Source organism: Mobula birostris, chromosome 1 (assembly GCF_030028105.1).
Source record: "Mobula birostris isolate sMobBir1 chromosome 1, sMobBir1.hap1, whole genome shotgun sequence".
Taxonomy (NCBI): domain Eukaryota; kingdom Metazoa; phylum Chordata; class Chondrichthyes; order Myliobatiformes; family Myliobatidae; genus Mobula; species Mobula birostris.
Genome location: NC_092370.1, coordinates 44,343,526 through 44,359,603, shown reverse-complemented (window position 1 = coordinate 44,359,603; position 16,078 = coordinate 44,343,526). Strand labels below are relative to the sequence as shown.

The window sequence follows — 16,078 nt, the reverse complement described above, 5'->3', positions numbered from 1 at the left end:
GGCTGATCCAGACTGTGGACATTGGGGGGTGTATCGCCGGTTCTGGGGGGGGGGGCGGGTTATGTGGTGACCCACTTTCTACGCAGGTGAACCGGCCCCAAAATGGTGCGCGCACGTTGGCAAAGAGGCCAGCCCCAAAATGGCGCTGGGCTGCCTTCTTCACCAGCAAGGGGAGAAAGCCCACGTGCGGGAAGAGACTTTTGTAATGCACCTCTGACGTCATTTCCGCCTGGAGAGGGCGGGAACAGAACTGCGTAAAAAGCCAGTGCCGCAAAGTTTGAATAAACTAGTCTCGAGTGTGACTGACAGACTGCATGACGTTATTTCTAGCTCTGTGTATAGCACATCGCTACACAGTAATACATTTGCACTTTCCTCTCATTAGTACACTGAATTTGGTGTTCACAATGTGATGTCATCTCTACCGGAGAAGCCAAATGCAGATTAGTTGATCAGTTTGAGGATCATACCTCCATAGATGCCGCTTGACTTGCAAGTTCCTCCAGCATTTTCTGCATGTTGCTCAAGATTTCCAGATCTATAGAATCTCTTATTTTAAAGTAAAGACCTGGGGAATTTTGGACCAGAAGAGATACATGGAAAATAGTATTCAACCACTATTATTAATATTTTTGTAACAACTATTATCATTATTTACTTTAATAGAGTGGAATTACAATTGCACATAAACATCTATTTGAATGCCTAGTTATTTTCTATATTATCTCAATGTGCACTTGTGAAAGTACAAATTAATATAGATTAACTCACATAAAAAATGGAAAAGGTTATATATGTAAAAAAAAGTTTGTGTATTACTTGTGAATACCTTATCCAAATAAAAATACTTTTTTAAAAAAGAATCTCTTTTAATAATTTTTACCAACCTTTGTAATGCTTAAATACTTCCAATGTTACTGTACATTTTAATGGTCAAAAGGCCTGAAGCAACCTTTTTTCTCTGTTGCTTTCATTGTTAGAAAGGAACTCAGAGTTAGTTAGCTATAGGGAACTGCTGTGATTTGCATGTTGAGAGCTATTGTGCGTGGACCTATGAGAGTTGTGTGTGCATGCCACAGTATTAGCTGGATTTGAAAGAACTTTAGTGAGTTGGATTGGCTGGGAGATATGAGTAGTGCACATTGGGGGAAATGCAAGGAATGAAAATATTCAGTCGAAAGGACAACACTGAAGGGCGAAGTATTAAAATAACATCATAACAACTTATCCTTAGCAAATTCTCTAACAATTTAATGAGAAATTGATACAGACTTTTACATACCATATTTTATGAGACTTGCCAAAACAAGCTTGCATTTCAATTTCTAACCAATTAACAATATTAAATGTGGAACGGTGCTGCAATTTATGTTCAAGGCTCGTGTGGACGCGTACTTAAGGAACAATGACATGGTAGATGTTCTTCATGAATTTGACCAGGGACAAATGCAGCTGAAATGTCGAGTTGCTGATTTGGGAATTTGGCGAGTAGGCTTTTTGGAAGGGTTTAAGGACCTTAGGGAGGAAAGCGGGTGGGAAGTTTGCATGGCAGGGAGGAGATTGACGGGAAGCTAAGCGACAGGAAGGTTCATTGTTGACCGTGGAGCTGAGATCTCCGGGAGGCGCTGTGCCTGGGCGGGGCGTAGCGCACAGGCGCGGTTGTATGAAGATGGCGGAGGGCGCCGAGCGTGAGGAGCGGGCGCGGCGGATGGTGCGGTTGACCGGGGCGGCGGAGGAAAGCGCCAACGCCCGTCTGGAGGCGACCGGCCGGGACGTTCAGGTAAAGGGCTCGCTCTCTCGGGGAACTCTGAGACGTGGCGTGGGTGCTGTGGGATACGGGCCGACGGGACTCTGAGCCGGGTCCGGGTGCAGGGGTTCAGCGGGTCCGGAGCTGGGCGCAGCTGTGTTTGATGTGTGACAGACGTGCCCTTCTCTCCCAACAATGATCCACAACTCCAGTTTCGTCAGCACAAAAAAAAAGAGTGAATGCATTGGTTTTGATGCTAAATGTAAAATGTCTCACGGTGAGTACAGGAAGATGTTTTACCTCGACTGGGCAAACTAGAGCCAAAGCTCACATTCTCAGAATAAGGCTGGTCCACGGAGGTCGGTGAATCATTGGAATTCTCTATCCCGGAGGGCTTTGGAGGTTCGGTAAATGATTTCATTCAAAGCTAGGACCGATCTTTGGTTATCGGGGATTCAAAGGATATAGGATTGATGCAACAAAAAATTGTTACTGAGGTAGATCAACCATAATTTTGTTGTACGGTGAAGCAGGTTCAAAAGGCCAACTGCATAATTCTGCTTACTTTTATTGGCTCATTTCAGCAAGGTTATGTATCAGAACATTAGTGTATTCTTTTAACAGATCTATTCCCAGTGATACAGATATTAATTTCTCAGGTGGTTAGTAATTTTTCTCCAGTGTGTAAAAGTTATGTCTGCAGAGATATATCTTGGTTTGGATTCTGCATTAAGCTTAAAGGTTAGACTATCAGTGGCTACCACTAGAATTAGAGTCAGCATCAGGTTTATCATCACTGGCATGTGTTGTGAAATTTGTTAACTTAGCAGCAGCAGTTCAATGCAATACATAATATAGAAGATGAAGAAAAAACTAATGATAAATAAATCAATTACAGTATACACATATTGAATAGATTAAAAAATTGTGCAAAAAGCAGAAATAAAATATATTTTAAAAGTGAGGTAGTGTTCACGGGTTCAATGTCCATTTAGGAATCAGATGGCAGAGGGGAAGAATCTGTTCCTGAATCGCTGAATGTGTGCCTTCAGGGTTCTGTATCTCCTACCTGATGGTAACAGTGAGAAAAGGGTACGCCCTGGGTGCTGGAGGTCCTTAATAATGGACGCTGCCTTTCTGAGACACCGCTCCATGAAGATGTCCTGGGTACTTTGTAAGCTAGTACCCAAGATGGAGCTGACTAGATTTACAACCCTCTGCAGCTTCTTTCAGTCCTGTGCAATAGCACACCCCCCGCCATACCAAACAGTGCTGCAGCCTGTCAAAATGCTCTCCATGGTACATCTATAGAAGTTTTTGAGTGTATTTTTTTTGTCATACCAAATCTGTTTAAATTCCTAATGAAATATAGTTGCTGTCTTGTCTTCTTTGTAACTGCATCGATATGTTGGGACCAGGTTAGGTCCTCAGAGATTTTGACACCCAGGAACTTGAAACTGCTCACTCTCTCCACTTCTGATCCCTCTGTGAGGATTGGTATGTGTTCCTTCATTTTACCCTTCCTGGTCCACAATCAGTTCTTTTATCTTACTGATATTGAGTGTAAGGTTATTGCTGCGACACCACTCCACTAGTTGGCGTATCTCGCTCCTCTACACCCTCTTGTCTCCATCTGAGATTCTACCAACAATGGTTGTATCATCAGCAAATTTATAGAGGGTATTTGAGCTATGCCTGGCCACACAGTCATTGGTATAGAGAGAGTAGAGCAGTGGGCTAAGTACACACCACTGAGGTGCACCAGTGTTAATCATTAGTGAGGAGGAGATATTGTCACCAATCTACACAGATTGTGGTCTTCCAGTTAGGAAGGCGAGGACCCAATTGCAGAGGGAGGTACAGAGGCCCAGGTTCTCAATCAGAATTTTGGAAATGATGGTGTTAAATGCTGAACTATAGTCAATGAACAGAATCCTGATGTAGTTGTTTGTGTTGTCCAGGTGGTGTAAAGCCATGTGAAGAGCCATTGAGATTGCATCTGCCGTTGACCTACTGTGGCGATAGACAAATTGCAGTGGGTCCCTGTCCTTGCTGAGGCAGGAGTTCAGTCTAGTCATGACCAACCTCTCAAAGCATTTCATCAGTGTAGATGTGAGTGTTACTGCGCGATAGTCGTTAAGGCAGCTCACATTATCTTCTTAGGCACTGGTATTGTTGTGTTTTTGAAGCAAGTGTGAACTTTCGCTCATAGCAGTGAGAGGTTGAAAATGTCCTTGAATACTTCTGCCAGTTGGTTGGCACAAGTTTTCAGAGCCTTACCAGGTACTCCATCGGGACCTTCTGCCTTGCAAGTGTTCACCCTCTTTAAAGACAGCCTGACATTGGCCTCTGAGGCAGAGATCACAGGGTCATTGGTTGCTACAGGGATCTTCACAGCTGTAGTTATATTCTCCCTTTCAAAGCTGGCATAGAAGGCGTTGAGTTCATCTGGTAGTGAAGCATCACTGCCATTCATGCTGTTGGGTTTCGCAGTGTCCTGCAAACCCTGCCAGAGTTGTCTTACATCTGATGTCGCGCCCCCCCCCCCCCCAACTTCGTTCAAAATTGTCTCTTTGTCCTTGAAATAGCCCTCCGCAAATCATACCTGGCTTTCTTGTACAGACCTGGGTCACCAGACTGGAATGCCACAGATCTAGCCTACAGCAGATGATGGAACTCCTGGTTCATCCATGGCTTTTGGTTTGGGAATGTACAGCAAATCTTTGTAGGCATACACTCATCCACACAGGTTTTAATAAAGTCAGTACCAACTTGCAGCATACTCATCCAAACTCGAAGATGAATCCTTGAATATAGTCCGGTCCACCGATTCAAAGCAGTCCTGTAGGTGTTCCTGTGCTTCCCTTGTCCATACCTTCTTGGTCCTCACTACTGGTGCTGCAGTCTTCAGTCTCTGCCTATACTCCGGGAGTAGAAGTACAGCCAGGTGATCAGACTTCCCGAAGTGAGGGCGTGGTAATAGAATGGTAGGCATTCTTGGTGGTGGTGTAACAATGGTCCAGTGTGTTGTTTCTTCTGGTATTGCAAGTGATCTGTTGATGGTAATTGCTTAGTAATTTTTTCAGACTGGTTTGGTTAAACTACTATTACTACTACCTAGGGGTCCGGCGTCGGGCACGATGACGGACTGCCCATTTCTCCCTCTCCCTCATCAGTGTGTTCAGTTCATCTACATTAGCTGCACCGCTGTCTTCTAGGAGCATGTTGACCATAGTTTAAAAACCCCTAAAAACAATAGTGAAGCTGTTAGGGTGTGCTGTTTCGTACATGTTGATCCCGTTGTTCAGATCATTTAAAGCCTGATTGACATTGGCCTGAGATGGAATGTATACCGCTACCAAAATGATCCTGGAAATCTCCTGTGGTAGGTAAATCACTTAATTACGAGATATTCCAGGTCTGATGAGCAGAATTGGGACAACACTGATATATTTGTGCACCAAGAAGAGTTGATCATGAGGCATACACCTCCACCTCTGCTTTTGAGAGACTCTATAGATCTATCCTGACGGTATAGTAAACCTGTCAATCTGAATCACTGCATTGGTACAGAAGGGGTTAACCAGGGTTCCATGGAACAAAGGAAGATCAAATAAACTGATATCATCCCGGTGCCTGATTTTGCACAAAGCCAGCAAGCTGGAAATTATTGTCAGAGTTGCTCTGCTTTTGTACTGACTTTGCTGTGGTGGCTGTTCACTGAAAGATTCTCCATTAACAATGGCCAGCAGGATGATGTTGAAATGTACACAGTAGATAAACACTGAACATGGCTAGAGCAGCAGGAATGTTTGGTAGGTGGAAACTAAACGACACGTGGTGGTGAAGCTTAGTTGATCTGTATGTAGGACATGTAAATAGAAATAAATGAAAATGGGTAAATGGAACAGAAAAAGGGAAAAGTTGTTGTAACTAAGATAAACACTGGAGAGGCAAAACTTAAATATTAAAATAGAGACAGCCAAAATAATCATTCCTCAGCTTCATTCCTTGTGAATTCTGAGCCCAGTATGATGCTCTGTTTTCTTCCTGTACTGTTGTCTTCATGTCTAGTTTTTTTGGACAGAATATTTTGCCTCAGTTGTTTTAGCCTATCCTAAAAAAAATCTTTCTCCTGCCCGTTGACTATCTATACATCCCTCTGCATTGGAATAGCTGCCAACATAAAAGACACTGCCCACCCCAGCTGTTCTCCCTTCTGTCCTCTTCCATCAAGCAGAAGGTACAAAAGCTTTGCGAGCATGTATTACGAGGCTCAGCTTGTATTCTGGGCTTGTATTCTGGTTGTAAGACCCTGAAAGATTGTTTTATGTCATTTCCAGTATTCAAGTGTAAAGGAGAACAAAATAATTGTTACTCTGGTACCAGTGCAGCACAAAAATACAATTATGGTAAAGAACACAATAATGAAACAAATTAAATACATAAAGATAACTTGTACATTGATTGTATGTCCATAAAGTGATGCTAGGCACAGGAGTGTCTGTACTTAAGTTGATAAAGTACGGGATTAAGTAGCAATCTGTTGTATGATGAAGAACTCTTTGTAAGGAACCCATTAATAAGGGCAGCACTGTTGTGGGGTTTAGTGATCTCATCTGTATCTTGCAGAGGTTGGTCATGAGCTCTCATACTTCTCCCTGGATCATGATCACAGCACTGAAATTCTTTGACCCAGACTTTCACCGATTTCACATCCTTGGGAGATCTCAAGCCAACAGCCCAGCTCTAACTCCTCATCCATTAATTCACTTTGGTTACTCAGCTTGTTCTTGTCCTACAGAGTGTTTCTTTTCCTACCTTCTCCTTATCTTCCTTCCTTCCTGTATCTATTCTCTTTCCTTTTACATTTTAGACACCCCTCTGCAAATTTGTCAGTTGCTAGCATCCAAGCCAGATTGTTTTCACCATTACTGAGTTTTGAACCCAGCATGATGTTCAGCTTTTTTTCCTCCACTTTTGCCTTCATGTCTATTTATTTGGCTAGGATTTTTCAACCCAGTTGCCTTTCTACATTCCTGGATAGCCTAATGTCCAAATAGTCGCTCTTCACTGCTTCCTCCAAATCAAAGGTGTGCCGGGAACTCACACTGGTTCATATCCTGCTTGTCTTTCTGTGGGAAATGTAGAACATTCCTCTATTTGATCAATTGTTCACCTCATTGATGTACAGTATGTATTGATTCTCCCTTCATACAGAAACAATAGACAATAGGTGCAGAAGTAGACCATTTGGCCCTTCGAGCCTGCACTGCCATTCTGAGATCATGGCTGATCATCTACTATCAATACCCGGTTCCTGCCTTGTCCCCATAACCCTTGATTCCCCTATCCATAAGATACCTATCTCGCTCCTTCTTGAAAGCATCCAGAGAATTGGCCTCCACTGCCTTCTGAGGCTGCGCGTTCCACACCTCCACAACTCTCTGGGAGAAGAAGTTCCTCCTCAACTCTGTCCTAAATGACCTACCCCTTATTCTTAAACCATGCCCTCTGGTACTGGACTCTCTCAGCATCTGGAACATATTTCCTGCCTCTATCTTGTCCAATCCCTTTATAATCTTATATGTCTCAATCAAATCCCCCCTCAATCTCCTTAATTCCAGCATGTACAAGTCCAGTCTCTCTAACCTCTCTGCATAAGACAGTTCAGACATCCCAGGAATTAACCTAGTGAACCTACGCTGCACTTCCTCCACACCCAGGATGTCCTTCCTTAACCCTGGAGACCAAAACTGCACACAATACTCCAGGTGTGGTCTCACCAGGGCCCTGTACAAATGCAAAAGTATTTCTTTGCTTTTGTACTCAATTCCCTTTGTAATAAAGGCCAACATTCCATTAGCCTTCTTCACTGCCTGCTGCACTTGCTCATTCACCTTCAGAGACTGATGAGCAAGTACTCCTAGATCTCTTTGTATTTCTCCCTTACCTAACTCCACACCGTTCAGATAATAATCTGCCTTCCTGTTCTTGCTCCCAAAGTGAATAACCTCACACTCATTTACATTAAACGCCATCTGCCAAGCTTCTGCCCACTCACCCAGCCTATCCAAGTCACCTTGAATTTTCCTAACATCCTCATCACATGTCACACTACCACTCAGCTTAGTATCATCAGCAAACTTGCTGATGTTATTCACAATGCCTTCCTCTAAATCATTGACGTAAATCGTAAACAGCTGTGGTCCCAACACTGAGCCCTGTGGCACCCCACTAGTCACCACCTGCCATTCCAAGAAACACCCATTCACTGCCACCCTCTGCTTTCTATCAACCAACCAGGTTTCTATCCATGTCAATATTCTCCCCCCAATGCCATGAGCTCTGATTTTACCCACCAATCTCCTATGTGGTACCTTATCAAATGCCTTCTGAAAGTCAAGGTACACCATATCCACCGGATCTCCCACGTCTATCTTCCTGGTTACATCCTCGAAAAACTCCAATAGATTAGTCAAGCATGATTTGCCCTTGGTAAATCCATGCTGGCTCGGCCCAATCCTATCACTGCTATCAAGATATGCTGCTATTTCATCTTTAATAATGGACTCTAGCATCTTCCCTGCTACTGATGTTAGGCTAACAGGGTAATAGTTCTGTTTTCTTTCTCCCTCCCTCCCTTCTTAAAAATTGGGATAACATTAGCCATTCGCCAATCCTCAGGAACTGATCCTGAATCTAAGGAACATTGCGGATGCATTGGTGATCATTTTCCAATTTCCAGAGCCACCTCCTTTAGTACCCTAGGAGGCAGACCATCTGGACCTGGGGATTTGTTAGCCTTCAGTCCCATCAGTCTGCTCCTCACTGTTTCCTTCCTAATGTCAATCTGTTTCAGTTCCTCTGTTACCCTATGTCCTTGGCCCATCCATACATCTGGGAGATTGCTTGTGTCTTCCCTAGTGAAGACAGATCCAAAGTACTTATTAAATTCGTCTGCCGTTTTTGTTTCCCATAACAATTTCTCCCAATTCATTCTTCAAGGGCCCAACATTGTTCTTAACTATCTTCCTTCTCTTCACATACCTAAAAAAAAACTTTTGCTATCCTCTTTTACATTCCTAGCTAGCTTGCGTTCATACCTCATTTTTTCTCCCCGTATAGCCTTTTTAGTTAAGTTCTGGTGCTCAAAAATTTCCCAATCATCCGTCTTCCCACTCACCTTAGCTCTGTTATACTTTTTTTTAATGCTATTCTATCTCTGACTTCCTTTGTCAACCACTGTGGACACTTTCCCCCCTTTGAATCCTTCCTTCTCCGGGGGATGAACTGATTTTGCACCTTGTGCATTATTCCCAAGAATACCTGCCATTGCTGTTCCACTGTCTTTTCTGCTAGGATATCCGACCAGTCAACTTTGGTCAGCTCCTCCCTCGTGGCTCCATAGTCTCCTTTGTTCAACAGCAATACTGACACTTCTGATCTGCCCTTATCCCTCTCAACTTGCAGATTAAAAACTTACCATATTATGGTCACTACCTCCTAAAGGCTCCTCTACTTCAAGATCACTTATCAAATCCTGTTCATTGCACAACACTAAATCCAGAATAGCCTTATCCCTGGTCGGCTCTCGTACAAGCTGCTCCAAAAATGCATCCCGTAGGCACTCTACGAACTCCCTATCCTGGGGTCCAGTACCAACCTGATTTTCCCAGTTCACCTGCATGTTGAAATCCCCCATAACTACTGCGACATTTCCTTTGCCACATGCCATTGTTAAATCCCTATTCAACTTGCACCCAATATTCATGCTACTGTTTGGGGGCCTGTAGATAACACCTACTAGGGTCTTTTTGCCCTTACTGTTCCTCAGTTCTATCCACACTGACTCTACTTCTCCTGATTCTATGTCCCCCCTTGCAAAGGACTGAATCTCATTCCTCACCAACAGGGCCACCCCACCCCCTCTGCCCATCTTTCTGTCCCTTCAATAGCACGTATACCCCTGTACATTCAATTCCCAGGTCTGATCCCCCTGCAGCCATGTCTCCGTTATCCCAACAACATCATAGTTACCCATTCGCACCTGAGCTTCAAGCTCATCCGCCTTACTTCTGACACTTCGCGCATTCAGATATAGAATTTTTAACCCATTTCTCCTCTCTCTGTTTAAATCGCTACCTATTGTGCATAACCCAGCTCCCCGAACTCTCACTGGGCTATATGCCCCTTGAATTTTGTTGTCCTTCTTAAATTTACTTACTCTTTCTGCACACTTAACGCCATGTTCCATCAGACCATCCCACTGCACATGTATCATCCTTATCACTCGTTCCGCCTTGCCTTTCTCTACTTCACACTTAATATTCCGGAACTGTGTAGTCCCCACCTGTCCTTTATACTTCATCTTGCTATCCTCTCTCACATTCTGGATCCCTGCCCCCTGCAAATTTAGTTTAAACCTCTCCAAGCAGCACTAGCAGACTTTCCTGCAAGAATGTTAGTACCCCTCCAGTTCAGGTGTAAACGGTCCCATCGGAACAAATCCCACCTTCCCTGGAACAAAGCCCAATTATCTAAAAACCTGAAGCCCTCCCTCCTGAACCATCCTCTCAGCCACATATTGATCTGTATAATCCTTCTGTTCCTCGCCTCACTCGCACGTGGCACAGGTAGCAATCCTGAAATTGTTACCCTGGAGGATCTGCCCTTCAGCTTCGCACCGAACTCCCTGAACTCACTATGCAGGACCCCCTCACTCTTCCTATCCACGTCGTTGGTTCCTACATGGACCACAACATCTGGATTCTTGCCCTCCCTCTCAAGAATAACCTGCACCCGATCTGAGATGACCCGGACCCCGACACCAGGGAGGCAACATACCATCCGAGACTCCCGATCTCCCCCACAAAATCTCCTATCTGCCCCCCTGACTATAGAATCCCCTATCACTACCGCTGTCCTCTCTTCCCTCCTCTCCTTCTGAGTCGAGGGTCCAACCTCAGTGTCAGAGACAGGACCACTGCCACTTGTTCCTGGTAGGTCATCCCCACCAACAGTATCCAAAACGGTATACTTATTGTTGATGGGAATGGCCACAGGGGTGCTCTGCTCTCTCTGCCTGCTCCCCCTCGATCTCCTGACAGTCACCCAGTTGCCTACCTCCCGATAACTCTTATCTATTTCTGTCTCTGCCTCCCGAATGATCCGTAGTTCATCCAGCTCCAGCTCCAGCTCCAATTCCCTAACTCGCTCTGATAGGAGCTGCAGCTAGATGCACCTTCTGCAGGTGTGGTCATCAGGGACAACTGTGTTGACCCTGACCTCCCACATATTGCATACGGAGCACACCACTGCTGTAGCTATCTCCCCCACTACCTGATCCCAGATTAATCAGAATAAATGAAAAAGTACCTACCAACTTTACCTTTTTTCCTCAGCAAGCACGTACTCAGGCTCACTGATTACCTCTCACCGAAGACCCCCTTACGCCGAAGCCCACTGAGCCAAAGCCCAGCACTCTGCTCCCGTGCACTGTGCTGCCCGCGCCTGAAAGTGGGCCTCTTTTTAAAGAACATGAAGGTCTCATCATTGTAATGTATTGTGTGAGTATTCGTAGCGTCAGAGTGCGTATGACGTCAGGACGTGGCATCAGAGTGCGTATGACGTCAGGGCGTGGAAAAGGGTTTAAAAAATGGAAGTCTGGTGAATAAAGTTGGTTGTTCAATCTACAGCAGTGTCCAAGTCACATCAATATTACATGGTGTCAGAAGAAAACGCGAAAAACAAAAAGGAAGAGAAGACACGTAAAAGATGTCACAGTTACAGCCAGCGTCAAGTTTAAGCCGACAAGGTAATCTTGCTGAGAACTGGAAAATATGGATCCAGAAGTTTGAGCTGTTTTGCACCACTAGCAGCCTAGCTGAAAAGACGGAGAAAGTGCAGTGTGCTACATTTCTGCACGTGGCGGGAGAAGAGGCAATAAAGGTTTGCAACACGTTTGTCTTCCAAGGTGATGAGCAAGATAAAATTGAAGCGTTGAGAAAAAGTTTCAAGATTACTGCAAACCGAGAAAAAACCTACCGTTCCTCCAACACCGGTTTTTTACGAGGGCTGAAGGACTAACGGAGACCATAGACACCTACGTAACAGATTTGAAGAGCAAGGCAAAAGACTGTGAGTTCGGACAACTGCATGATTCTTTAATACGTGACAGGATTGTATGCGGCATACGAGATGATCAATTGAGAGGCAGGCTATTGAAAGAGGCATATCTTACATTAGAAAAGGCGATTTATGTTTGCCGTGCCAGCGAGGTCAAATTGTCAGGTTAAAGTGCTCAATGAAGAGATTGAAGTGCACAAAATAAAAACTGTGAAAAATGACAAGAGTAGGACAAAGCCAGCTCCACAGGATGATCAAAAGGAAGTTAACTGCAACAGGTGTGGTTATAAACATGGATACAGAAAATGTCCAGCCTTTGGTCAGACATGCAAGTTATGCCAGAAAAGAAAGCATTTTGCAAAGATGTGCAAGTCGAAGGAGCACGCAAGGAAAATGTGTGCTGTGGAACAGAGTGAGGGCAACAGTGACATGTTCATTGGCACAGTTGAAGTGGAACAGGAGGTATGCATCAAGAGTATTGACAATGCAGGGATGGAGGATGAAGAAGATTGGACCCAAGATCTGATAATAAACAGGAGGAAAGTGACATTTAAGCTTGACACTGGGGCAAAGTGCAATGTAATGTTGGCAGAAACATTCAACTCACTGGACATCAGAGGAAGGCTGGAAAAATCCACCTGCAAGCTTGTTGCATATTTCGGCCACAAGATGGCGCCATTGGGCAAAAAAGCACTCACCCGTGTGTACAAAGATCAAAAATACAAGATTGAATTTGAAATAGTACTTTGTTTTCAGCAATACTGGGCAAAGCAACATGCACAAAGCTAGGCCTGGTGAAGGGAATCTATGGTGTTAAAAAAGAAAATGACATTCTCAAAGACTTGGATGACTTGTTTTCTGGATTAAGATGTTTACCAGGGAAACACCATATCAAGATTGACCCAACTATTGCACCAGTCGTGCATGCCCCCAGAAAGATTCCAGTAGCTCTCAGGGATCAAGTAGTGGAGGAGCTACACAGAATGGAACAGATGGGAGTCATAACAAGACAAATAGAACCGACCGACTGGGTGAATAGTATGGTGACAGTGGTCACAGAAAAAAAGACGAGGATTTGCATGGATCCACAAGATCTCAACCAAGCCATCAAAAGAGAGCACTACCCACTGCTCACGGTTGAAGAGGTTGTCTCCTGCATGCCTAATGCAAAATACTTTTCAGTATTAGATGCAAACCAAGGCTTCTGGCAGATCAAGCTGGATGAAGAAAGTTCCAAATTATGCACTTTCAACACGCCCATAGGGAGATATCGTTTCCTGCGTCTACCCTTTGGGATTTCTTCTGCATCAGAGGTATTCCAGAGATCCGTGGCACAAATGATTGAAGGCCTGGACGGGGTGGTCAACATCATTGATAATTTGCTGATATGGGTGATACAATTGAGGAACATGATCAGAGACTGAGGAAGCTCCTGGAGAGAGAGCACGTGTGTCCAACCTAAAACTGAACAAAAGTAAATGTAAGGTCAGAACTACAGAGATCAAATACATAGGTCATGTACTCAGCGCTGATGGGCTAAAACCAGATGATGAAAAGGTCAGAGCTGTGGTACAGCTACCACCACCCAAAGACAAGCAAGAACTATTGAGGTTTATGGGCATGATACAGTATCTTGCCAAATTCATTCCCAACTTATCAGAGGTCAGCGCTCCACTCCGAAAGCTACTAGAGAGCAACACTGAATGGCATTGGGAAGACAAACAAAAGAAAAGTTTTGACACATTGAAGCAGTTGGTTAGCAATGCACCAATACTCAAGTTCTATGATGTCAATAAACTAATGGCAATGTCTGTGGATGCCAGTTCGGAGGGAATAGGAGCTGTTATACTGCAGGATGGGAGGCCTGTGGCGTATGGATCACGAGCACTTACGGACTGCCAACGCCGATATGCTCAAATTGAGAAGGAATTACTCGTCATAGTTTATGGGTGTGAGAAGTTCCACCAATATGTATATGGCAAAGAAATCCAGGTTGAGAGTGATCACAAACCACTTGAGAGCATCTTCAAAAAGCCACTCCACCAAGCTCCTATGAGGCTGCAGAGGATGCTTCTCAGGCTACAGAGGTACACTCTCACAGTCACCTATAAGCCAGGAAAAGAACTGTACATGCTGATGCTTTGAGCCATGCTTACCTCAAAGAGCAAAAGGAAGAGAGCTGGAGGTCAACTGGGTTACATCTCAGCTACCATCTCTGAGGAGAAGTTGAACATGTTCAGGAAAGCGACTGCAGATGATTCTGAAATGCAAATGCTAAGAGACATTGCAATGAATGGATGGCCAACAGAAAGAAAAGATGTTCCAAAGGAAATGCAGAAATACTGGACATTTAAAGAGGAAATCAGCTATGCATCAGGACTGATGTTCAAAACAGCAAAACTCATTGTACCAAACCAAATGAGACAGGAAATGCTCAACAGAATTCATGAGTCACACCTGGGGATAGTGAAATGTAAAGAAAGAGCAAGGCACATTCTCTATTGGCCAGGCATGTCAACTCAGATTGAGGACATTGTGTCTCAGTGTGCTGTCTGTAATGAAAACAAAAACAGCAATCCAAGAGAGCCTCTGCTTCCCCACCCACTGCCAGGAAGACCGTGGGAGAAGATTAGCACAGATCTCTTTCACTACAATGGTACAGAATATCTGCTTTGTGTGGACTACTATTCAAGATATCCGGAGATCACCAAGTTAAGTGACACGTCCAGTCGAGGTGTCATTACCGCAATGAAGTTGACATTTGCAAGACATGGTGTTCCAGATATTGTCATTAGTGACAATGGTCCACAATATGCCATTGGTGAGTTCAGAGGGTTCTCAGAAAGCTGGGAATTTCAACATGTTACTTCCAGTCCAAGGCACGCTCAGTCTAATGGACAAGCAGAGAGAACCGTACAAACTGTCAAGAACATGCTCAAGAAGGCACATAGCAGCAATGATGACCTTTACATTGCTCTGCTTGAATACCGCAACACACCGATTGAGGGTGTGGGGTTCTCTCCTGTGCAGCTGTTGATGGGACGTCGTCTGAAGTCCAAACTGCCAACATCCACAACTCTACTGACTCCTGAAGGTAATGCTCAAGTACATGACAAGCAAAAGTACAAGCAAATAAAGCAAAAGAGCTACTATGACAGACATACAAGACAGTTGCCAGATCTGCATACAGGTGAAAATGTCAGAGTACAGAGAGGAGACACTTGGCAACCAGCTGTGGTTGTGAACAGACATCAGCAACCAAGATCCTTCATAGTTCGCACGCCGGATGGTAGAGTCCACAGGAGGAACAGGAAGCATCTGCTGAAGACAGGCGAGAGGGAGTTTCCACGTACAGATGCACAGGACATTTCCACAGATACAGACATGGAAACAAACGACACCAAGAATGATGCAGACCCCAAAGACACAGAGGCCACTCGAGAGACTGACATGCATGAAGGTCAAGCACAGTCACAGTTGTATCACACACGGTCTGGGAGACAAGTTAAACTTCCAGCTAGATACAGAGACTAATGAAAGGTTTATTAGTCTATGTAGGTAAAAGAAAATACACTGCTGTTAGTATTGTAAAGTACAATGCAGAATACAGTACAAGGTAAGATTTTTTTTTAGTTTATGTCGTAGTTGTTGCACTGTAAGAAGGGCACACCTAAAGGCATTGTTTTGGTAATTCACAGTGTTGTAAAAAAATCTTGAGAAGGGGGATGTAATGTATTGTGTGAGTATTCGTAGCGTCAGAGTGCGTATGATGTCAGGACGTGGAAAAGGGTTTAAAAAATGGAAGTCTGGTGAATAAAGTTGGTTGTTCAATCTACAGCGGTGTCCGAGTCGCATCAATATTACAATCACGTTTACAACCAGTTTCCACCATTACTTTCACATGCTTTTATCTATTTCTTTTCCACCATCCAGAAATTCAATCACTCCTTGCACCTGTTTCCAAAAAAGTGTACTGTCCATGATGTTGTCTTCTCGGCACTGGAGAAATGAAATGTAGATTATATGACCAGTTTGACTAACATCTGCTTTTAGGCTGCAAGAATGACCTTTTCATTTAATTGCCTGTCAGTTTAACTTTCCTACAATGTCTGTTCTACCCTCATTACATTTGGCCTTTTACCTGCTCCCAAGAAACTCAATGTCATTGAACGACAGTCTCTTCTTCCTGCTTGGCACATTACA

General features: G+C 44.1%; 1 protein-coding gene across 1 annotated transcript in view; it reads left to right on the top strand.

The window, feature by feature from the left end:
• Positions 1 to 1,642: 1,642 nt before the first annotated feature.
• The window catches only part of LOC140196008 (NSFL1 cofactor p47-like), a 64,605-nt gene continuing 50,169 nt past the window's right edge, over positions 1,643 to 16,078 (top strand). The window contains exon 1 of the mRNA XM_072254699.1: positions 1,643 to 1,780. Coding sequence (XP_072110800.1) covers positions 1,664 to 1,780 — 117 coding nt within the window. The 5' untranslated portion in view covers positions 1,643 to 1,663. The remainder of the gene's footprint in view (positions 1,781 to 16,078) is intronic.